General features: G+C 40.5%; 1 protein-coding gene across 1 annotated transcript in view; it reads left to right on the forward strand.

The window, feature by feature from the left end:
- LOC117342585 (monocarboxylate transporter 12-B-like) overlaps nt 1-25155 on the forward strand; it is a 37837-nt gene extending 12682 nt beyond the window's left edge. The window contains exons 3-8 of the mRNA XM_033904779.1: nt 1476-1619; nt 9441-9584; nt 10295-10835; nt 18516-18766; nt 19477-20559; nt 20772-25155. Coding sequence (XP_033760670.1) covers nt 1476-1619; nt 9441-9584; nt 10295-10835; nt 18516-18766; nt 19477-20559; nt 20772-20971 — 2363 coding nt within the window. The 3' untranslated portion in view covers nt 20972-25155. The remainder of the gene's footprint in view (nt 1-1475; nt 1620-9440; nt 9585-10294; nt 10836-18515; nt 18767-19476; nt 20560-20771) is intronic.

Consider the following 25155-nt stretch of genomic DNA (forward strand, 5'->3'; position numbering starts at 1 on the left):
TGATTTCTCTAATTTCGGGCATCGTAAAATAATGAAAATATTTTGAAAACAAAGGAACTTTAAACCTCTGCCATGTTGCAAAGTTTTGTGAATATCTGCCTATTGACAAATTTGTGAAAATATGTTGAAAAAAAAGTTCAAACTGTTAGGTTATATAGTGTAAGTTGATTGTGCGAACCCAATTACATTAATCTACTGTACAAGCTATCCAACGTTTATACCCACAACTACCACAACACTGTAATGTGTGACTTTGTCTACCTTCTCCCTTCATGCCGCTGCCCTGCAGGAAGGGAGTAAAGAACTGTAGCTGCTGCCCCCATTGGTGATAGTAAAAGGCGACTAAATTTGGGATCTTATCTTTTATCTTCTTTTTAAGCAACCTTCTTTTTCCTTATGTCTCCCTTGACACTGTCTTTTGGTATTTAGTTAAGCGTTCGCTCCTGTAAGGAAATCTTTGGGCTCTGTCCCCTGGCCAGAACGTGTTAGATTCTCAAAACAGATACTGCTCCTGCTTAACGCTCATCATTTTAGGGAGTAGGACGACTGCTTAGTCCGTTTCAATATAATGTGACCGGGTGGGGTGTCCTGCTGGATGTATTCAGCAGTTTGCTTCAGTGAGTTGGCACTATGAATTAGGCAACAGTTCCGCGCTACCACAAGAAAACGAGCACAAACATACAACAGTCTCCCAAAACAAACACACATACATTACACATACGTTCGTAGCATCTAGCACACAGGGTAGGCCGTCCCTGGTAGAACACATCAGTCTGTGTTACCCAAGCGGTCATTTTCAGAGTATATTTCACTAAGATTTGAATTTCTTAAAGGCTCAAACGAATATGGTTGTATTCCATCTTCTTGTCGGCAATATTCGTCAAAATCATCAACCTCAACACTCATGTCCAGATCGTATTCAGACATGTTTGTGTTGCTACTGTTCACACTGTCGTCTATACTGCTGGCCACCATTACAGTAAGGCTACTCCGTTAAACCTGTGACGTCATAGATTGAAGAGTTCCAAATCAGCAGTCGATCGCGTCCGACAAGTGCAAATCGCGTAATTCCTAGTGCGATATCTCGGTTCTTGGCAAACCGATTTTAATGCGGTTTGCAACATTCTTCTTTGGTGTTTACATAGAATAACATATTTGAATATTATTTTCGTTCCGGGTACACTTTAAATGACCATAGCTGTTGATAGGACTTTAATCAGTACTAAACCAACCAAAACCAAACCTTTGTGCCGACCGACAGGCAATATATTCAAAAGTCTCCTCACCATGATATCGCAGCTTGATAATCTAGTTCTAAACAGGGAGGATTTTTTTATTCATCAAACGGGAAATTTGGGTCATAGTAAGGGGTAAAGTCTAGAGTAGAAATGACAAGAATATAAACATCTTTGATAGATAGCGTTTTATTTTTCAAGTGATTATGCATTCAATATACATTACTTGTTGTCTTCCAGGGTTTTTTGGCAGCACGTTTGTAATGGTAGGGATTGCCAAGTCGTTCGGAATCATTCTACAGGAACTGGTGGTGTACTTCGACACAAACGTCGCCACGGTAGCCGGAGTGATGGGAGTAGAGGGCATAGTCTTCACCATTACAGGTAACATAAATAAACTAGGTAGTCTTTACCACGTCAGGTAACGTAACTACTCTAGGTAGTCTTTACCACGTCAGGTAACATAACTACTCTAGGTAGTCTTTACCACGTCAGGTAACATAACTACTCTAGGTAGTCTTTACCACGTCAGGTAACACAACTACTCTAGGTAGTCTTTACCACGTCAGGTAACATAACTACTCTAGGTAGTCTTTACCACGTCAGGTAACATAACTACTCTAGGTAGTCTTTACCACGTCAGGTAACATAACTACTCTAGGTAGTCTTTACCACGTCAGGTAACATAACTACTATAGGTAGTCTTTACCACGTCAGGTAACATAACTACTCTAGGTAGTCTTTACCACGTCAGGCAACATAACTACTCTAGGTAGACTTTACCACGTCAGGTAACATAACTACTATAGGTAGTCTTTACCACGTCAGGTAACATAACTACTCTAGGTAGTCTTTACCACGTCAGGTAACATAACTACTCTAGTAGGTAGTCTTTACCACGTCAGGTAACATAACTACTCTAGGTAGTCTTTACCACGTCAGGTAACATAACTACTCTAGGTAGTCTTTACCACGTCAGGTAACATAACTACTCTAGGTAGTCTTTACCACGTCAGGTAACATAACTACTCTAGGTAGTCTTTACCACGTCAGGTAACATAACTACTCTAGGTAGTCTTTACCACGTCAGGTAACATAACTACTCTAGGTAGTCTTTACCACGTCAGGTAACATAACTACTCTAGGTAGTCTTTACCACGTCAGGTAACATAACTACTCTAGGTAGTCTTTACCACGTCAGGTAACATAACTAATCTCGGTAGTCTTTACCACGTCAGGTAACATAACTACTCTAGGTAGTCTTTACCACGTCAGGTAACATAACTACTCTAGGTAGTCTTTACCACGTCAGGTAACATAACTACTCTAGGTAGTCTTTACCACGTCAGGTAACATAACTACTCTAGGTAGTCTTTACCACGTCAGGTAACATAACTACTCTAGGTAGTCTTTACCACGTCAGGTAACATAACTACACTAGGTAGTCTTTACCACGTCAGGTAACATAACTACACTAGGTAGTCTTTACCACGTCAGGTAACACAACTACTCTAGGTAGTCTTTACCACGTCAGGTAACACAACTACTCTAGGTAGTCTTTACCACGTCAGGAAACACAACTACTCTAGGTAGTCTTTACCACGTCAGGTAACACAACTAAACTAGGTAGTCTTTACCACGTCAGGTAACACAACTAAACTAGGTAGTCTTTACCACGTCAGGTAACATAACTACTCCAGGTAGTCTTTACCACGTCAGGTAACATAACTACTCTAGGTAGTCTTTACCACGTCAGGTAACATAACTACTCTAGGTAGTCTTTACCACGTCAGGTAACATAACTACTCTAGGTAGTCTTTACCACGTTAGGTAACATAACTACTCTAGGTAGTCTTTACCACGTTAGGTAACATAATTACTCTAGGTAGTCTTTACCACGTCAGGTAACATAACTACTCTAGGTAGAGGACAAAGTCTTTACCACGTCAGGTAACATAACTACTCTATGTAGTCTTTACCACGTCAGGTAACATAACTACTCTATGTAGTCTTTACCACGTCAGGTAACATAACTACTCTAGGTAGTCTTTACCACGTCAGGTAACATAACTACTCTAGGTAGTCTTTACCACGTCAGGTAACATAACTACTCCAGGTAGTCTTTACCACGTCAGGTAACATAACTACTCTAGGTAGTCTTTACCACGTCAGGTAACATAACTACTATAGGTAGTCTTTACCACGTCAGGTAACATAACTACTCTAGGTAGTCTTTACCACGTCAGGTAACATAACTACTCTAGGTTGTCTTTACCACGTCAGGTAACATAACTACTCTGGGTAGTCTTTACCACGTCAGGTAACATAACTACTCTGGGTAGTCTTTACCACGTCAGGCAACATAACTACTCTGGGTAGTCTTACCACGTCAGGTAACATAACTACTCTAGGTAGTCTTTACCACGTCAGGTAACATAACTACTCTAGGTAGTCTTTACCACGTCAGGTAACATAACTCCTCTGGGTAGTCTTTACCACGTCAGGTAACATAACTACTCTAGGTAGTCTTTACAACGTCAGGTAACATAACTACTCTAGGTAGTCTTTACCACGTCAGGTAACATAACTACTCTAGGTAGTCTTTACCACGTCAGGTAACATAATTACTCTAGGTAGTCTTTACCACGTCAGGTAACATAACTACTCTAGGTAGTCTTTACCACGTCAGGTAACATAACTCCTTTCGGTAGTCTTTACCACGTCAGGTAAAATAACTACTCTAGGTAGTCTTTACCACGTCAGGTAACATAACTACTCTAGGCAGAGGACGTAATCTTTACCACGTCAGGTAACATAACTACTCTAGGTAGTCTTTACCACGTCAGGTAACATAACTGCTCTAGGTAGTCTTTACCACGTCAGGTAACATAACTACTCTAGGTAGAGGACGTAGTCTTTACCACGTCAGGTAACATAACTACTCTAGGTAGTCTTTACCACGTCAGATAACATAACTACTCTAGGTAGTCTTTACCACGTCAGGTAACATAACTACTCTAGGTAGTCTTTACCACGTCAGGTAACATAACTACTCTAGGTAGTCTTTACCACGTCAGGTAACATAACTACTCTAGGAAGACTTTACCACGTCAGGTAACCTATCTACACTAGGGTGTCTTTACCACGTCAGGTAACATAACTACTCTAGGTAGTCTTTACCACGTCAGGTAACATAACTCCTCTAGGTAGTCTTTACCACGTCAGGTAACATAACTACTCTAGGTAGTCTTTACCACGTCAGGTAACATAACTACTCTAGGTAGTCTTTACCACGTCAGGTAACATAACTACTCTAGGTAGTCTTTACCACGTCAGGTACCATAACTACTCTAGGTAGTCTTTACCACGTCAGGTAACATAACTACTCTAGGTAGTCTTTACCACGTCAGGTAACATAACTACTCTAGGTAGTCTTTACCACGTCAGGTAACATAACTACTATAGGTAGTCTTTACCACGTCAGGTAACATAACTACTCTAGGTAGTCTTTACCACGTCAGGTAACATAACTAATCTAGGTAGTCTTTACCACGTCAGGTAACATAACTACTCTAGGTAGTCTTTACCACGTCAGGTACCATAACTACTCTAGGTAGTCTTTACCACGTCAGGTAACATAACTCTCTAGGTAGAGGACATAATCTTTACCACGTCAGGTAACATAACTACTCTAGGTAGTCTTTACCACGTCAGGTAACATAACTACTCTAGGTAGTCTTTACCACGTCAGGTAACATCACTACTCTAGGTAGTCTTTACCACGTCAGGTAACATAACTAATCTAGGTAGTCTTTACCACGTCAGGTAACATAACTAATCTAGGTAGACTTTACCACGTCAGGTAACATAACTACTCTAGGTAGTCTTTACCACGTCAGGTAACATAACTAATCTAGGTAGTCTTTACCACGTCAGGTAACATAACTACTCTAGGTAGTCTTTACCACGTCAGGTACCATAACTACTCTAGGTAGTCTTTACCACGTCAGGTAACATAACTACTCTAGGTAGTCTTTACCACGTCAGGTAACATAACTACTCTAGGTAGTCTTTACCACGTCAGGTAACATAACTACTCTAGGTAGTCTTTACCACGTCAGGTAACATAACTAATCTAGGTAGTCTTTACCACGTCAGGTAACATAACTACTCTAGGTAGATCTTTACCACGTCAGGTAACATAACTACTCTAGGTAGTCTTTACCACGTCAGGTAACATAACTACTCTAGGTAGTCTTTACCACATCAGGTAACATAACTACTCTAGGTAGTCTTTACCACGTCAGGTAACATAACTACTCTAGGTAGTCTTTACCACGTCAGGTAACATAACTACTCTAGGTAGTCTTTACCACATAGGTAACATAACTTACTCTAGGTAGTCTTTACCACGTCAGGTAACATAACTACTCTAGGTAGAGGACAAAGTCTTTACCACGTCAGGTAACATAACTACTCTAGGTAGTCTTTACCACGTCAGGTAACATAACTACTCTAGGTAGTCTTTACCACGTCAGGTAACATAACTACTCTAGGTAGTCTTTACCACGTCAGGTAACATAACTACTCTAGGTAGTCTTTACCACGTCAGGTAACATAACTACTCCAGGTAGTCTTTACCACGTCAGGTAACATAACTACTCTAGGTAGTCTTTACCACGTCAGGTAACATAACTACTATAGGTAGTCTTTACCACGTCAGGTAACATAACTACTCTAGGTAGTCTTTACCACGTCAGGTAACATAACTACTCTAGGTAGTCTTTACCACGTCAGGTAACATAACTACTCTAGGTAGTCTTTACCACGTCAGGTAACATAACTACTCTAGGGTAGTCTTTACCACGTCAGGTAACATAACTACTCTAGGTAGTCTTACCACGTCAGGTAACATAACTACTCTAGGTAGTCTTTACCACGTCAGGTAACATAACTACTCTAGGTAGTCTTTACCACGTCAGGTAACATAACTCCTCTGGTAGTCTTTACCACGTCAGGTAACATAACTACTCTAGGTAGTCTTTACAACGTCAGGTAACATAACTACTCTAGGTAGTCTTTACCACGTCAGGTAACATAACTACTCTAGGTAGTCTTTACCACGTCAGGTAACATAATTACTCTAGGTAGTCTTTACCACGTCAGGTAACATAACTACTCTAGGTAGTCTTTACCACGTCAGGTAACATAACTCCTTTCGGTAGTCTTTACCACGTCAGGTAAAATAACTACTCTAGGTAGTCTTTACCACGTCAGGTAACATAACTACTCTAGGCAGAGGACGTAATCTTTACCACGTCAGGTAACATAACTACTCTAGGTAGTCTTTACCACGTCAGGTAACATAACTGCTCTAGGTAGTCTTTACCACGTCAGGTAACATAACTACTCTAGGTAGAGGACGTAGTCTTTACCACGTCAGGTAACATAACTACTCTAGGTAGTCTTTACCACGTCAGGTAACATAACTACACTAGGTAGTCTTTACCACGTCAGGTAACATAACTACTCTAGGTAGTCTTTACCACGTCAGGTACCATAACTACTCTAGGTAGTCTTTACCACGTCAGGTAACATAACTCTCTAGGTAGAGGACATAATCTTTACCACGTCAGGTAACATAACTACTCTAGGTAGTCTTTACCACGTCAGGTAACATAACTACTCTAGGTAGTCTTTACCTCGTCAGGTAACATAACTACTCTAGGTAGTCTTTACCACGTCAGGTAACATAACTAATCTAGGTAGTCTTTACCACGTCAGGTAACATAACTAATCTAGGTAGACTTTACCACGTCAGGTAACATAACTACTCTAGGTAGTCTTTACCACGTCAGGTAACATAACTAATCTAGGTAGTCTTTACCACGTCAGGTAACATAACTACTCTAGGTAGTCTTTACCACGTCAGGTAACATAACTACTCTAGGTAGTCTTTACCACGTCAGGTAACATAACTACTCTAGGTAGTCTTTACCACGTCAGGTAACATAACTACTCTAGGTAGTCTTTACCGCGTCAGGTAACATCACTACTCTAGGTAGTCTTTACCACGTCAGGTAACATAACTAATCTAGGTAGTCTTTACCACGTCAGGTAACATAACTAATCTAGGTAGACTTTACCACGTCAGGTAACATAACTACTCTAGGTAGTCTTTACCACGTCAGGTAACATAACTACTCTGGGTAGTCTTTACCACGTCATGTAACATAACTACTCTGGGTAGTCTTTACCACGTCAGGTAACATAACTACTCTAGGTAGTCTTTACCACGTCAGGTAACATAACTACTCTAGGTAGCCTTTACCACGTCAGGTAACATAACTTCTCTAGGTAGACTTTACCACGTCAGGTAACATAACTACTCTAGGTAGTCTTTACCACGTCAGGTAACATAACTACTCTGGGTAGTCTTTACCACGTCAGGTAACATAACTACTCTAGGTAGTCTTTACCACGTCAGGTAACATAACTACTCTAGGTAGTCTTTACCACGTCAGGTAACATAACTACTCTAGGTAGTCTTTACCACGTCAGGTAACATAACTACTATAGGTAGTCTTAACCACGTCAGGTAACATAACTACTCTAGGTAGTCTTTACCACGTCAGGTAACATAACTACTCTAGGTAGTCTTTACCACGTCAGCTAACATAACTACTCTAGGTAGTCTTTACCACGTCAGCTAACATAACTACTCTAGGTAGTCTTTACTACGTCAGGTAACATAACTACTCTAGGTAGAGGACATAATCTTTACCACGTCAGGTAACATAACTACTCTAGGTAGTCTTTACCACGTCAGGTAACATAACTACTCTAGGTAGTCTTTACCACGTCAGGTAACATAACTACTCTAGGTAGTCTTTACCACGTCAGGTAACATAACTACTCTAGGTAGTCTTTACCGCGTCAGGTAACATCACTACTCTAGGTAGTCTTTACCACGTCAGGTAACATAACTAATCTAGGTAGTCTTTACCACGTCAGGTAACATAACTAATCTAGGTAGTCTTTACCACGTCAGGTAACATAACTACTCTAGGTAGTCTTTACCACGTCAGGTAACATAACTACTCTGGGTAGTCTTTACCACGTCAGGTAACACAACTACTCTAGGTAGTCTTTACCACGTCAGGTAACATAACTACTCTAGGTAGTCTTTACCACGTCAGGTAACATAACTAATCTAGGTAGTCTTTACCACGTCAGGTAACATAACTACTCTAGGTAGTCTTTACCACGTCAGGTAACATAACTACTCTAGGTAGAGGACATAGTCTTTACCTCGTCAGGTAACATAACTACTGTAGGTAGTCTTTTCCACGTCAGGTAACATAACTACTGTAGGTAGTCTTTACCACGTCAGGTAACATAACTACTCTAGGTAGTCTTTACCACGTCAGGTAACATAACTACTCTAGGTAGTCTTTACCACGTCAGGTAACATAACTACTCTAGGTAGTCTTTACCACGTCAGGTAACATAACTACTCTAGGTAGTCTTTACCACGTCAGGTAACATAACTACTCTAGGTAGTCTTTACCACGTCAGGTAAAATAACTACTCTAGGTAGTCTTTACCACGTCAGGTAACATAACTACTCTAGGTAGTCTTTACCACGTCAGGTAACATAACTACTCTAGGTAGTCTTTACCACGTCAGGTAACATAACTACTCTAGGTAGTCTTTACCACGTCAGGTAACATAACTACTCTAGGTAGAGGACATCGTCTTTACCACGTCAGGTAACATAACTACTCTAGGTAGTCTTTACCACGTCAGGTAACATAACTACTCTAGGTAGTCGTTACCACGTCAGGTAACATAACTACTCTAGGTAGTCTTTACCACGTCAGGTAAAATAACTACTCTAGGTAGTCTTTACCACGTCAGGTAACATAACTACTCTAGGTAGTCTTTACCACGTCAGGTAACATAACTACTCTAGGTAGAGGTGGTAGAGGATATTGTCTTTTCAATATTCTATAGCATTTTTTTTTATCTTTTTTTTTTTTTTTGTAAAAAAATGTAAAAACAGTAATTCAACTACTATTAAAAGCTATGTTCAGACACAAGGAGAATATACAAAAAATATTACACATCGTTTGTACGTACACTAGAGTACGTTGTGTACATATATTGCTTTGTTTAACATTTATATATATCTATTGTCATCAGCTCCTTTTTGCCTGGCGTTTGGACAACATTTCTCCCAGCGGATGGTGGTGATGGTTGGCGGGATCGTGGGAGGAGTGGGCTTGGCACTGTGTTATTTCATGATCAGTATAGAATACATCATATGTGTGCTTGGCATAACAGTTGGTGAGTAAAAGTTTAAAATGATATAAACATGACAAATATTCAAACTATTGTACAATATACAATAAATGTACAGTGGATGGGTAAAAGGTGACTATAACATTTGTATTCTCTTGACCAGAGGGCCGCGGTGGCCGAGTGGTTAAGGTGTCCCGACACTTTATCACTAGCCCTCCACCTCTGGGTTGCGAGTTCGAAACCTACGTGGGGCAGTTGCCAGGTACTGACCGTAAGCCGGTGGTTTTTCTCCGGGTACTCCGGCTTTCCTCCACCTCCAAAACTTGGCACGTCCTTAAATGACCCTTGCTGTTAATAGGACGTTAAACAAAAACAAACCAAACCAAACAATCTTGACCACGTTGGAGTATACGGGTCACTATAATATCAATACACTAAATATAAACGAGAATGAATGCGAATCTGTCTTGTGCTATTTATAGTTTGTTAGGATAGTCCACCTCGTATGAGTTTTACTTTTTATATCTACAAACAACACTAGTCAATCTGTCACTTCCTGTTTACATTTGTATGTAAACATGTTGTCGCTACTGTCTACTGATGAGCTTAATTTAAAAAGGTTATTTTAATCATCTGATATCCTGGGACTTTCTTTTAGGGAAAAGACATAGTTTGAAACCTTATTTCCTGATTTTGAAAATACAGGAATCATATAACGTGTCATGTGTGATACTAAACCTTTTGTTCTATTTTAGGTTTCGCCAATGCCTGTCTGTTCGGGAATGGTCTAGTCATTGTAGGGCTGTACTTCGAGAAGCGTCGATCATTGGCCACGGCCTTGGCCCTAACAGGAGCCAGTGTCGGCCATTTCGCCATCCCTCCTATACTACAGATACTATTGGATAATTACGGACTACATGGAACATTTCTCTTTCAAGGTGGATTCTACTTAAATGTTGCATTCTTTGGGTCGCTATACAGACCCATTGCAGTAGGACACAAGACAAGGCAAACTACTGAGACCGAAAACGAGGCGATGTTGACGACTAAGTCAGACGAATCTCCTCGAAAAAGATTTCTGAAAGAAAACACGGATTTTTCTCAATCTCACCACATGCTAAACACACTACCAGACACATTGAAGAAACCGAGAATGTCTCTTAGTACTAATGACATCACCTTGGACATGAAACTTGACGTTAGCAAGAAGGCCAACCGGTTCGCGTACCTGTCTTCCGCCGGAAGTCAGATGATGGGCTCTGTAGAGAGCCTTGGTGTCATGGTGATGGCGAAAATGTTAACCCAGATCAAATGATACGATGGGGGGAGAGAAAAAAACCCCGGCAAGAATTAGTTTTCCCGAAGGGGGTTTTTATTGGACTTTTTCAAAAATTAAACTTGAAATCAAGATAGATAAAGGCTTATCTACACCGCCAACATGAAACCATGCATAATTCTGATAAACGATACCGATACCACTACCGCTACCGAAAGACGAAGGGATATAACTCGTGTAGATCAGAAATGAACAGCAAACAACTTGTACCCACTGTATATCGCGGATCGACATGGACCACGGGCTTTAAAATGAAATGCATGTCCACCACGTATCGTGGATCGTCGTGGAACACGGTGTCTCGAGTTGAACTATGCCCACCACTAATCGCGGATCGTCACATACCGTGATGCCGAGTGGATACCGTATCAGTCAGCCGATGTCCACGATATATGACGGACCGTCGCGGAATGCCATATCCGGTGGGCGAGTGGGGTCCGCGCTGTCCACGTCCGTGACGGACGCGTGGAAACCGCAAAGTCCACGTAAGCTGTAGTGTACTCTAGGTAGTCTTTTCCACGTCAGGTAACATAACTACTCTAGGTAGTCTTTACCACGTCAGGTAACATAACTACTCTTGGTAGTCTTTACCACGTCAGGTAACATAACTACTCTAGGTAGTCTTTACCACGTCAGGCAACATAACTACTCTAGGTAGTCTTTACCACGTCAGGTAACATAACTACTCTAGGTAGTCTTTACCACGTCAGGCAACATAACTACTCTAGGTAGTCTTTACCACGTCAGGCAACATAACTACTCTAGGTAGTCTTTACCACGTCAGGTAACATAACTACTCTAGGTAGTCTTTACCACGTCAGGTGACATAACTACTCTAGGTAGTCTTTACCACGTCAGGTAACATAACTACTCTAGGTAGTCTTTACCACGTCAGGTAACATAACTACTCTAGGTAGAGGAGGTAGTCTTTACCACGTCAGGTAACATAACTACTCTAGGTAGTCTTTACCACGTCAGGCAACATAACTACTCTAGGTAGTCTTTACCACGTCAGGCAACATAACTACTCTAGGTAGTCTTTACCACGTCAGGCAACATAACTACTCTAGGTAGTCTTTACCACGTCAGGCAACATAACTACTCTAGGTAGTCTTCACCACGTCAGGTAACATAAGTACTCTAGGTAGTCTTCACCACGTCAGGTAACATAACTACTCTAGGTAACCTTTACCACGTCAGGTAACATAACTACTCTAGGTAGTCTTTACTACGTCAGGTAACATAACTACTCTAGGTAGTCTTTACCACGTCAGGTAACATAACTACTCTAGGTAGTCTTCACCACGTCAGGTAACATAACTACTCTAGGTAGCCTTTACCACGTCAGGTAACATAACTACTCTAGGTAGTCTTTACTACGTCAGGTAACATAACTACTCTAGGTAGTCTTTACCACGTCAGGTAACATAAGTACTCTAGGTAGTCTTCACCACGTCAGGTAACATAACTACTCTAGGTAGCCTTTACCACGTCAGGTAACATAACTACTCTAGGTAGTCTTTACTACGTCAGGTAACATAACTACTCTAGGTAGTCTTTACCACGTCAGGTAACATAACTACTCTAGGTAGTCTTTACCACGTCAGGTAACATAACTACTCTAGGTAGTCTTTACCATTACAGGTAACATAACTACTCTAGGTAGTCTTTACCACGTCAGGTAGCATAACTACTCTAGGTAGTCTTTACCACGTAAGGTAACATAACTACTCTAGGTAGCCTTTACCACGTCAGGTAACATAACTACTCTAGGTAGTCTTTACTACGTCAGGTAACATAACTACTCTAGGTAGTCTTTACCACGTCAGGTAACATATCTACACTAGGTGGTCTTAACCACGTCAGGTAGCATAACTACTCTAGGTAGTCTTTACCACGTCAGGTAACATAACTACACTAGGTAGTCTTTACCACGTCAGGTAACATAACTACTCTAGGTAGTCTTTACCACGTCAGGTAACATAACTACTCTAGGTAGTCTTTACCACGTCAGGTAACATATCTACACTAGGTGGTCTTTACCACGTCAGGTAACATAGCTACTCTAGGTAGTCTTTACCACGTCAGATAACAAAACTACTCTAGGTAGTCTTTACCACGTCAGGTAACATAACTACTCTAGGTAGTCTTTACCGCGTCAGGTAACATATCTACACTAGGTGGTCTTTACCACGGCAGGTAACATAACTACTCTAGGTAGTCTTTACCACGTCAGGTAACATAACTACTCTAGGTAGTCTTTACCACGTCAGGTAACATAACTACTCTAGGTAGTCTTTACCACGTCAGGTCACATAACTACTCTAGGTACACGTCAGGTAACATAACTACTCTAGGTAGTCTTTACCACGTCAGGTAACATAACTACTCTAAGTAGTCTTTAACAGGTCAGGTAACATAACTACTCTAGGTAGTCTTTACCACGTCAGGTAACATAACTACACTAGGTAGTCTTTACCACGCCAGGTAACATAACTACTCTAGGTAGTCTTTACCACGTCAGGTAACATAACTACTCTAGGTAGTCTTTACCACGTCAGGTAACATAACTACTCTAGGTAGTCTTTACCACGTCAGGTAACATAACTACTCTAGGTAGTCTTTACCACGTCAGGTAACATATCTACACTAGGTGGTCTTTACCACGTCAGGTAACATAACTACTCTAGGTAGTCTTTACCACGTCAGGTAACATAAGTACTCTAGGTAGTCTTTACCACGTCAGGTAACATAACTACTCTAGGTAGTCTTTACCACGTCAGGTAACATAACTACTCTAGGTAGTCTTTACCACGTCAGGTAACATAACTACTCTAGGTAGTCTTTACCACGTCAGGTAACATAACTACTCTAGGTAGAGGACATAGTCTTTACCACGTCAGGTAACATAACTACTCTAGGTAGTCTTTACCACGTCAGGTAACATAACTACTCTAGGTAGTCTTTACCACGTCAGGTAACATAACTACTCTAGGTAGTCTTTACCACGTCAGGTAACATAACTACTCTAGGTAGTCTTTACCACGTCAGGTAGCATAACTACTCTAGGTAGTCTTTACCACGTCAGGTAACATAACTACTCTAGGTAGTCTTTACCACGTAAGGTAACATAACTACTATAGGTAGTCTTTACCACGTCAGGTAACATAACTAAACTTTGTAGTCTTCACCATTACAGGTAACATAACTACTCTAGGTAGTCTTTACCACGTCAGGTAACATAACTACTCTAGGTAGTCTTTACCACGTCAGGTAACATAACTACTCTAGGTAGTCTTTACCACGTCAGGTAACATAACTACACTAGGTAGTCTTTACCACGTCAGGTAACATAACTACTCTAGGTAGTCTTTACCACGTCAGGTAACATATCTACACTAGGTGGTCTTTACCACGTCAGGTAACATAGCTACTCTAGGTAGTCTTTACCACGTCAGATAACAAAACTACTCTAGGTAGTCTTTACCACGTCAGGTAACATAACTACTCTAGGTAGTCTTTACCACGTCAGGTAACATAACTACTCTAGGTAGTCTTTACCACGTCAGGTAACATAACTACTCTAGGTAGTCTTTACCACGTCAGGTAGCATAACTACTCTAGGTAGTCTTTACCACGTCAGGTAACATAACTACTCTAGGTAGTCTTTACCACGTAAGGTAACATAACTACTATAGGTAGTCTTTACCACGTCAGGTAACATAACTAAACTTTGTAGTCTTCACCATTACAGGTAACATAACTACTCTAGGTAGTCTTTACCACGTCAGGTAACATAACTACTCTAGGTAGTCTTTACCACGTCAGGTAACATAACTACTCTAGGTAGTCTTTACCACGTCAGGTAACATAACTACTCTAGGTAGTCTTTACCACGTCAGGTAACATAACTACTGTAGGTAGTCTTTACCACGTCAGGTAACATAACTACTCTAGGTACACGTCAGGTAACATAACTACTCTAGGTAGTCCTTACCACGTCAGGTAACATAACTACTCTAGGTAGAGGACATAGTCTTTACCACGTCAGGTAACATAACTACTCTAGGTAGTCCTCACCACGTCAGGTAACATAACTACTCTAGGTAGTCTTTACCACGTCAGGTAACATAACTACTCTGGGTAGTCTTTACCACGTCAGGTAACATAACTACTCTAGGTAGTCTTTACCACGTCAGGTAACATAACTACTCTAGGTAGTCTTTACCACGTCAGGTAACATAACTACTCTAGGTAGTCTTTACCACGTCAGGTAACATAACTACTCTAGGTAGAGGAGGTAGTCTTTACCACGTCAGGTAACATAACTACTCTAGGTAGTCTATACCACGTCAGGTAACATAACTACTCTAGGTAGTCTTTACCACGTCAGGTAACATAACTACTCTAGGTAGTCCTCACCACGTCAGGTAACATAACTACTCTAGGTAGTCTTTACCACGTCAGGTAACATAACTACTCTAGGTAGTCTTTACCACGCCAGGTAACATAACTACTCTAGGTAGTCTCTACCACGTCAGGTAACATAACTACTCTAGGTAGTCTTTACCACGTCAGGTAACATAACTACTCTAGGTAGTCTTTACCACGTCAGGTAACGTAACTACTCTAGGTAGTCTTTACCACGTCAGGTAACATAGCTACTCTAGGTAGTCTTTACCACGTCAGGTAACATAACTACTCTAGGTAGTCTTTACCACGTCAGGTAACATAACGACTCTAGGTAGATGACGTAGTCTTTACCACGTCAGGTAACATAACTACTCTAGGCAGTCTTTACTACGCCAGGTAACATAACTACTCTAGGTAGTCTTTACCACGTCAGGTAACATAACTACTCTAGGTAGTCTTTACCGCGTCAAGTAACATAACTACTCTAGGTAGTCTTTACCACGTCAGGTAACATAACTACTCTAGGTAGTCTTTACCACGTCAGGTAACATAACTACTCTAGGTAGTCTTTACCACGTCAGGTAACATAACTACTTCAGGTAGTCTTTGCCACGTCAGGTAACATAACTACTCCAGGTAGTCTTTACCACGTCAGGTAACATAACTACTCCAGGTAGTCTTTGCCACGTCAGGTAACATAACTACTCCAGGTAGTCTTTGCCACGTCAGGTAACATTTCTACTCTAGGTAGTCTTTACCACGTCAGGTAACATAACTACTCTAGGTAGTCTTTACCACGTCAGGTAACATAACTACTCTAGGTAGTCTTTACCACGTCAGGTAACATAACTACTCTAGGTAGTCTTTACCACGTCAGGTAACATAACTACTCTAGGTAGTCTTTACCACGTCAGGTAACATAACTACTCTAGGTAGTCTTTACCACGTCAGGTAACATAACTAATCTAGGTAGTCTTTACCACGTCAGGTAGCATAACTACTCGAGGTAGTCTTTACCACGTCAGGTAGCATAACTACTCTAGGTAGTCTTTACCACGTCAGGTAACATAACGACTCTAGGTAGATGACGTAGTCTTTACCACGTCAGGTAACATAACGACTCTAGGTAGTCTTTACCACGTCAGGTAACATAACTACTCTAGGTAGTCTTTACCACGTCAGGTAACATAACTACTCTAGGTAGTCTTTACCACGTCAGGTAACATAACTACTCTAGGTAGTCTTTACCACGTCAGGTAACATAACTAATCTAGGTAGTCTTTACCACGTCAGGTAGCATAACTACTCGAGGTAGTCTTTACCACGTCAGGTAGCATAACTACTCTAGGTAGTCTTTACCACGTCAGGTAACATAACGACTCTAGGTAGATGACGTAGTCTTTACCACGTCAGGTAACATAACTACTCTAGGTAGTCTTTACAACGTCAGGTAGCATAACTACTCTAGGTAGTCTTTACCACGTCAGGTAACATAACTACTCTAGGTAGTCTTTACCACGTCAGGTATCATAACTACTCTAGGTAGTCTTTACCACGCCAGGTAACATAACTACTCTAGGTAGTCTTTACCACGTCAGGTAACATAACTACTCTAGGTAGTCTTTACCACGTCAGGTAACATAACTACTCTAGGTAGTCTTTACCACGTCAGGTAACATAACTACTCTAGGTAGTCTTTACCGCGTCAGGTAACATAACTACTCTAGGTAGTCTTTACCACGTCAGGTAACATAACTAATCTAGGTAGTCTTTACCACGTCAGGTAGCATAACTACTCGAGGTAGTCTTTACCACGTCAGGTAGCATAACTACTCTAGGTAGTCTTTACCACGTCAGGTAACATAACTACTCTAGGTAGTCTTTACCACGTCAGGTAACATAACTACTCTAGGTAGTCTTTACCACGTCAGGTAACATAACTACTCTAGGTAGTCTTTACCACGTCAGGTAACATAACTACACTAGGTAGTCTTTACCACGTCAGGTAACATAACTACTCTAGGTAGTCTTTACCACGTCAGGTAACATAACTACTCTAGGTAGTCTTTACCACGTCAGGTAACATAACTACTCTAGGTTGTCTTTACTACGTCAGGTAACATAACTACTCCAGGTAGTCTTTACTACGTCAGGTAACATAACTACTCTAGGTAGTCTTTACCACGTCAGGTATACATAACTACTCTAGGTAGAGGACAAAGTCTTTACCACGTCAGGTAACATAACTACTCTAGGTAGTCTTTACCACGTCAGGTAACATAACTACTCTAGGTAGTCTTTACCACGTCAGGTAACATAACTACTCTAGGTAGTCTTTACCACGTCAGGTATACATAACTACTCTGGGTAGTCTTTACCACGTCAGGTAACATAACTACTCTAGGTAGTCTTTACCACGTCAGGTAACATAACTACTCTAGGTAGTCTTTACCACGTCAGGTAACATAACTACTCTAGGTAGTCTTTACCACGTCAGGTAACATAACTACTCTAGGTAGACTTTACCACGTCAGGTAACATAACTACTCTAGGTAGTCTTTACCACGTCAGGTAACATAACTACTCTAGGTAGTCTTTACCACGTCAGGTAACATAACTACTCTAGGTAGTCTTTACCACGTCAGGTAACATAACTACTCTAGGTAGTCTTTACCACGTCAGGTAACATAACTACTCTAGGTAGTCTTTACCACGTCAGGTAACATAACTAAACTAGGTAGTCTTTACCACGTCAGGTAACATAACTACTCTAGGTAGTCTTTACCACGTCAGGTAACATAACTACTCCAGGTAGTCTTTACCACGTCAGGTAACATAACTACTCTAGGTAGTCTTTACCACGTCAGGTAACATAACTACTCTAGGTAGTCTTTACCACGTCAGGTAACATAACTACTCTAGGTAGTCTTTACCACGTCAGTTAACATAACTACTCTAGGTAGTCTTTACCACGTCAGGTAAAATAACTACTCTAGGTAGTCTTTACCACGTCAGGTAACATAACTACTCTAGGTAGTCTTTACCACGTCAGGTAACATAACTACTCTAGGTAGTCTTTACCACGTCAGGTAACATAACTACTCTAGGTAGAGGTGGTAGAGGATATTGTCTTTTCAATATTCTATAGCATTATTTTTTTTTTTTTTTTTTTTTTTGTAAAAAAATGTAAAAACAGTAATTCAACTACTATTAAAAGCTATGTTCAGACACAAGGAGAATATACAAAAAATATTACACATCGTTTGTACGTACACTAGAGTACGTTGTGTACATATATTGCTTTGTTTAACATTTATATATCTATTGTCATCAGCTCCTTTTTGCCTGGCGTTTGGACAACATTTCTCCCAGCGGATGGTGGTGATGGTTGGCGGGATCGTGGGAGGAGTGGGCTTGGCACTGTGTTATTTCATGATCAGTATAGAATACATCATATGTGTGCTTGGCATAACAGTTGGTGAGTAAAAGTTTAAAATGATATAAACATGACAAATATTCAAACTATTGTACAATATACAATAAATGTACAGTGGATGGGTAAAAGGTGACTATAACATTTGTATTCTCTTGACCAGAGGGCCGCGGTGGCCGAGTGGTTAAGGTGTCCCGACACTTTATCACTAGCCCTCCACCTCTGGGTTGCGAGTTCGAAACCTACGTGGGGCAGTTGCCAGGTACTGACCGTAAGCCGGTGGTTTTTCTCCGGGTACTCCGGCTTTCCTCCACCTCCAAAACTTGGCACGTCCTTAAATGACCCTTGCTGTTAATAGGACGTTAAACAAAAACAAACCAAACCAAACAATCTTGACCACGTTGGAGTATACGGGTCACTATAATATCAATACACTAAATATAAACGAGAATGATTGCGAGTCTGTCTTGTGCTATTTATAGTTTGTTAGGATAGTCCACCTCGTATGAGTTTTACTTTTTATATCTACAAACAACACTAGTCAATCTGTCACTTCCTGTTTACATTTGTATGTAAACATGTTGTCGCTACTGTCTACTGATGAGCTTAATTTAAAAAGGTTATTTTAATCATCTGATATCCTGGGACTTTCTTTTAGGGAAAAGACATAGTTTGAAACCTTATTTCCTGATTTTGAAAATACAGGAATCATATAACGTGTCATGTGTGATACTAAACCTTTTGTTCTATTTTAGGTTTCGCCAATGCCTGTCTGTTCGGGAATGGTCTAGTCATTGTAGGGCTGTACTTCGAGAAGCGTCGATCATTGGCCACGGCCTTGGCCCTAACAGGAGCCAGTGTCGGCCATTTCGCCATCCCTCCTATACTACAGATACTATTGGATAATTACGGACTACATGGAACATTTCTCTTTCAAGGTGGATTCTACTTAAATGTTGCATTCTTTGGGTCGCTATACAGACCCATTGCATTAGTACACAAGACAAGGCAAACTACTGAGACCGAAAACGAGGCGATGTTGACGACTAAGTCAGACGAATCTCCTCGAAAAAGATTTCTGAAAGAAAACACGGATTTTTCTCAATCTCACCACATGCTAAACACACTACCAGACACATTGAAGAAACCGAGAATGTCTCTTAGTACTAATGACATCACCTTGGACATGAAACTTGACGTTAGCAAGAAGGCCAACCGGTTCGCGTACCTGTCTTCCGCCGGAAGTCAGATGATGGGCTCTGTAGAGAGCCTTGGTGTCATGGTGATGGCGGAAAATGTTAACCCAGATCAAAATGATACGGATACGGGGAGAGACAAAAAACCGGCAAGGAAATTAGTTTTCCCGAAGGTGTTTTATTGGACAGTTTTCAAAATGCCAGTTGTGATCATATATACAGTCGTTATGTTTGTAACTTTTTACGGTTATTTCAGTTTTGTTATATTCATGCCACCAGATGCTGTATCACGTGGTATGTCCAAATTTGAGAAAACGTGGCTAGTGTCTTTTTCTGGAATAGGGGACTTTGTCGGTCGACTTTTGATAGGTTTGGTTGGTGACCTTGGCCTGATGAAGAGGTATAAAATTATGTCATTAGTCTGTGCCTTGTGTGGGATCAACATCATTCTGTTCGACTTCGCCACCTCGTTCTGGTGGATGGGGACCCACGTGTTCCTGTACGGATTATTCGGAGGGGCGTACGTCGCTATCAATGCCGTGGTGCTGATAGACTTGGTGGGATTAGAGACGTTACCCAAGGCCCTGTCAACCGTTCTACTGTTCCAGGGGGCGGGGGCAGCTGTCGGGCAACCTATAGAAGGTACAACTTTTTGTGATAATTTTCACTCAATGATTAAAATGATGAAACGTATTTCTAGTTATCTCCCTTGGTACATGGCCACATATGGTTCATCTCTTATTCATTAATATTCAATGTTTCTCTAAAGAGTGTTCAAGTCTATGGTTTATAAATCCTACATTTAGGTTGTTACGCATGCGCATTGTAGTTATGAATGTGTTTTTGTGTTTTAGGTGTTATCCGAGATGTGACCCTGTCCTATCACCCTATAAACTACATGAACGGTACATTCCTACTGATGGGCGCCCTCCTTCTCATCTGCCATCCCATACTTCTAAAGGTGTGGGAGTCACGAAAACCCTCACTTAACGGCAATATCCCCATGATAGATGTTACTGCGACAGAGGAGGAAGGCAGGCAGATGGACGACTGAGGACAGACAATATACAGGGGAGGACGGCAGACAGATGGCCGACTAAGGATAGACACATTCTACAGAGGAGGAAGGCAGACAGGTGGACGACTGAGGACAGACACATTCTACAGGGTAGGACGGCAGACAGATGGCCGACTAAGGATAGACACATCCTACAGAGGAGGAAGGCAGACAGATGGACGACTGCGGACGGACACAATTCACAGGGGAGGACGGCAGACAGATGGACGACTGAAGATAGACATTGTACAGGGGAGGACGGCAGACAGATGGACGACTGAGGACAGACATAATATACAGGGGAGGAAGGCAGATAGATGGACGACTAGAACAGACACATACAGGGGAGGACGGCAGACAGATGGACCACTGAGGACAGTCATAATATACGGCAGACAGATGGACGACTGAGGACGGACACATTCTGCAAGGGAGGACGGCAGACAGATGGACGACTCAGGGCAGACATAATATACAGCGGAGGACGATAGACAGATGGACGACTGAAGACAGACACATTATACTGGGGAGGACGATAGACAGATGGACCACTGAGGACGGACACATTATACAGGGGAGGACGGCAGACAGATAGACGACTGAGGACGGACACATTCTGCAGGGGAGGACGGCAGACAGATGGACGACTCAGGGCAGACATAATATACAGCGGAGGACGATAGACAGATGGACGACTGAAGACAGACACATTATACAGGGGAGGACGATAGAGACAGATGGACGGCTGAAGACAGACGCGAGAAATGTTATTTTTTTAGTACATTGAAAATCGATAGCTAAATTATTATTGGTACAATAAAAATGAGTTGGCGGGAAAATCGCCAATCTGTCCTTATTTACGAGTATGACCGTGAAAACGAAACAATGAAATGTATCTTTTTTTATTCATTTAGTCAATTTTTGAGTCACTACCTTCGCTATTTTTTTCACATGGCTATGGTAGATCCCATTACTTTTAATGTGTATATAAATGTTTGACAATATCGATAGAGTTTTATTTTTGCTTATAGGCATACACTGTATCTGTCACTGCATGTGCATTTTTTTAGAACTCTCGAATAACACTTGCGGCCAAAAGTGCAGAAAGCAGATGGAATGTTGATGGAATTCCTAATCGGCCTTAACTGTTGTTAAAGTAAATAGGCACTAACGTTTTAATTGTCAATGAGATAAAACTTGATTATGTTGAATATTATCAATGTTTATATTGTAAACCTTTAGTCACTGGAGACATACATGATTTTTGTACCACGTGATTGATGTGTTGATACTGTTACTGCCGACACTGTGAAGCGTGGCTGATATAGCTACGGATATCTAGTCACGTTTTATTGATAAACGCAATTACTGTTAGAGTCTGATGTCATGATGAATATATATATATATATATACTACTTATAAATGTATACATTATATGTTATAGAAATTATATCGTGGTGTAAAATATTGTTAAATGTTTTAGTAGTGTTCATGACAAATAATATATACAAATGTTGAGTAAGTCAATAACATATTTTATATATACATATATATAATAATAATTTTGTTATTATAATTATCCTGTAGCTGACGTCATACATACTAGAGCAGAAGCTGTCCAGTTCAACCTGACTTACGGTGCTTACATAGTTTCTGTTCGACCAGTATTGCATTCTTTATTCTGCTCTATTTTTAGTATATAGAGTATTTTTGTCCATTGTGATATGCAAGTTACTCGTCCATGACTCTGGGTTATTCGGGATACATCAGGGACTCTTTGGTATCCTGCTTAATATCACTTTCCTTATTCTATGACCAGTGATATCCCGGTTAATATCACTTTCCTTATGCTATGACCAGTGATATCCGCTTAATATCACTTTCCTTATTCTATGACCAGTGATATCCGCTTAATATCACTTTCCTTATTCTATGACCAGTGATATCCGGTTAATATCACTTTCCTTATTCTATGATCAGTGATATCCGGTTAATATCACTTTCCTTATTCTACGATCAGTGATATCCAGTTAATAACACTTTCCTTATTCTATGGTCAGTGATATCCCGGTTAATATCACTTTCCTTATTCTATGATCAGTGATATCCCGGTTAATATCACTTTTCTTATTCTATGACCAGTGATATCCGGTTAATATCACTTTCCTTATTCTATGATCAGTGATATCCGGTTAATATCACTTTCCTTATTCTACGATCAGTGATATCCAGTTAATAACACTTTCCTTATTCTATGGTCAGTGATATCCCGGTTAATATCACTTTCCTTATTCTATGACCAGTGATATTCCGGTTAATATCACTTTTCTTATTCTATGACCAGTGATATCCCGGTTAATATCACTTCCCATATTCTATGATCAGTGATATCCGGTTAATATCACTTTCCTTATTCTATGATCAGTGATATCCGGTTAATAGCACTTTCCTTATTCTATTATTAGTGATATCCCGGTTAATATCAGATTCCTTTATTCTTTGACCAGTTATATCCCGGATAATATCACATTCCGTTATTCTATGACCAGTGCCTCAGCTTATCCCTGACGTTACGGGTATGTAGTCAATCTTGTCACAAAGAGTACTTGTAACGTAATAAACACGTGAACATTAACCTCATAGCTTTGATTTTACGTTTCATTGTTTTGACCAAATTGTATTTTCTTAGTCCGTACACATTTTATATGATTTCTCAGTTTGATAAGTCACCTAAACATTGCTTTGTTCACTCTGTATCCCTTGTGTTATTTTATAAAACACCTGACCAGGCTCTTCGAATTGATTATTTGTTTATCCTCGAATTACCCATTATTTGTTTGTCCTCGTGTTACCCATTATTTGTTTGTCCTCGTGTTACCCATTATCTGTTTGTCCTGGTGTTACCCATTATTTGTTTGTCCTCGTGTTACCCATTATCTGTTTGTCCCCGTGTTACCCATTATTTGTTTGTCCTCGTGTTACCATTATTTGTTTATCCTCGTGTTACCATTATCTGTTTGTCCTCGTGTTACCATTATTTGTTTGTCCTCGTGTTACCATTATTTGTTTGTCCTCGTGTTACCCATTACTTGTTTGTCCTCGTGTTACCCATTATTTGTTTGTCCTCGTGTTACCATTATCTGTTTGTCCTCGTGTTACCAATTATTTGTTTGTCCTCGTGTTACCCATTATTTGTTTGTCCTCGTGTTACCCATTATGTGTTTGTCCTCGTGTTACCCATTATCTGTTTGTCCTCATGTTACCATTACTTGTTGTTAAAACGACGTTTTCCTTGCGATACACCTGGTCCGTGTTTTTTGTGTAAGTGTATATTCTTCCGATACACCTGGTCCGTGTTTTCGTGTAAGTGTATCCTCCGATACACCTGGTCCGTGTAAGTGTATATAATCCTTCCGATACACCTGGTCCGTGTTTTCGTGTGTACATTGTTCCTATTTCTCTCGTTTTATTCTGTATATTTTACCAGAGTTATGATTTATGATGTTAAGTGGTCTTAGATTATAAAACACAAAGTCATGTTGATTTGTCTATGGGGTACATGTTATATGGTTGAAGCCCTTTTGCATAATATAATTGTTGAGAGGACGTGTTCTATTGTTATTGTGATATACACAGTGGTGGTTGTGATTTTCATGTGTACAAGGTGATGTCACTAATGTTGTTTTTTTTCTGTTTTATGTCTTGGTGTATCTATAGTAGAGTGATAGACGTGTTTACACTATTGTGTGTAGTGTTGATTTTTATAAAACTGCCGGTAGACCAGGTTAGATTTTTTTATGGACCATAAAAGTGACACAAACCTCAACAGTACTTTTTATATTTTATATTGTTTAGAATGGTAATTTGTCATCCTACGTTACGATATTTTCAGCATTTCATGGATTTCAAATTTCTAGGAAACACTCTAACATAACGAGTATTCAAACGAAAAGTGAATTAAATTCTTGACAAAGATTTACGAGTGTGTTGAAAGGGCAGGTTAGGGTTAGAGGAAGACCATGGGACGTAACTGGGATGTGTGATCTAGATTTGTTTGGTGGGAGTCGTCAATTTGACATGGATTTGTATGGCGGGTGTCGTCGATTTGACCTAGATTTGTAAGGCGGGTGTCGTCGATTTGACCTAGATTTGTATGGCGGGTGTCGTCGATTTGACCTAGA

This window comes from Pecten maximus, chromosome 14 (assembly GCF_902652985.1).
Source record: "Pecten maximus chromosome 14, xPecMax1.1, whole genome shotgun sequence".
Classification (NCBI taxonomy): Eukaryota; Metazoa; Mollusca; class Bivalvia; order Pectinida; family Pectinidae; genus Pecten; species Pecten maximus.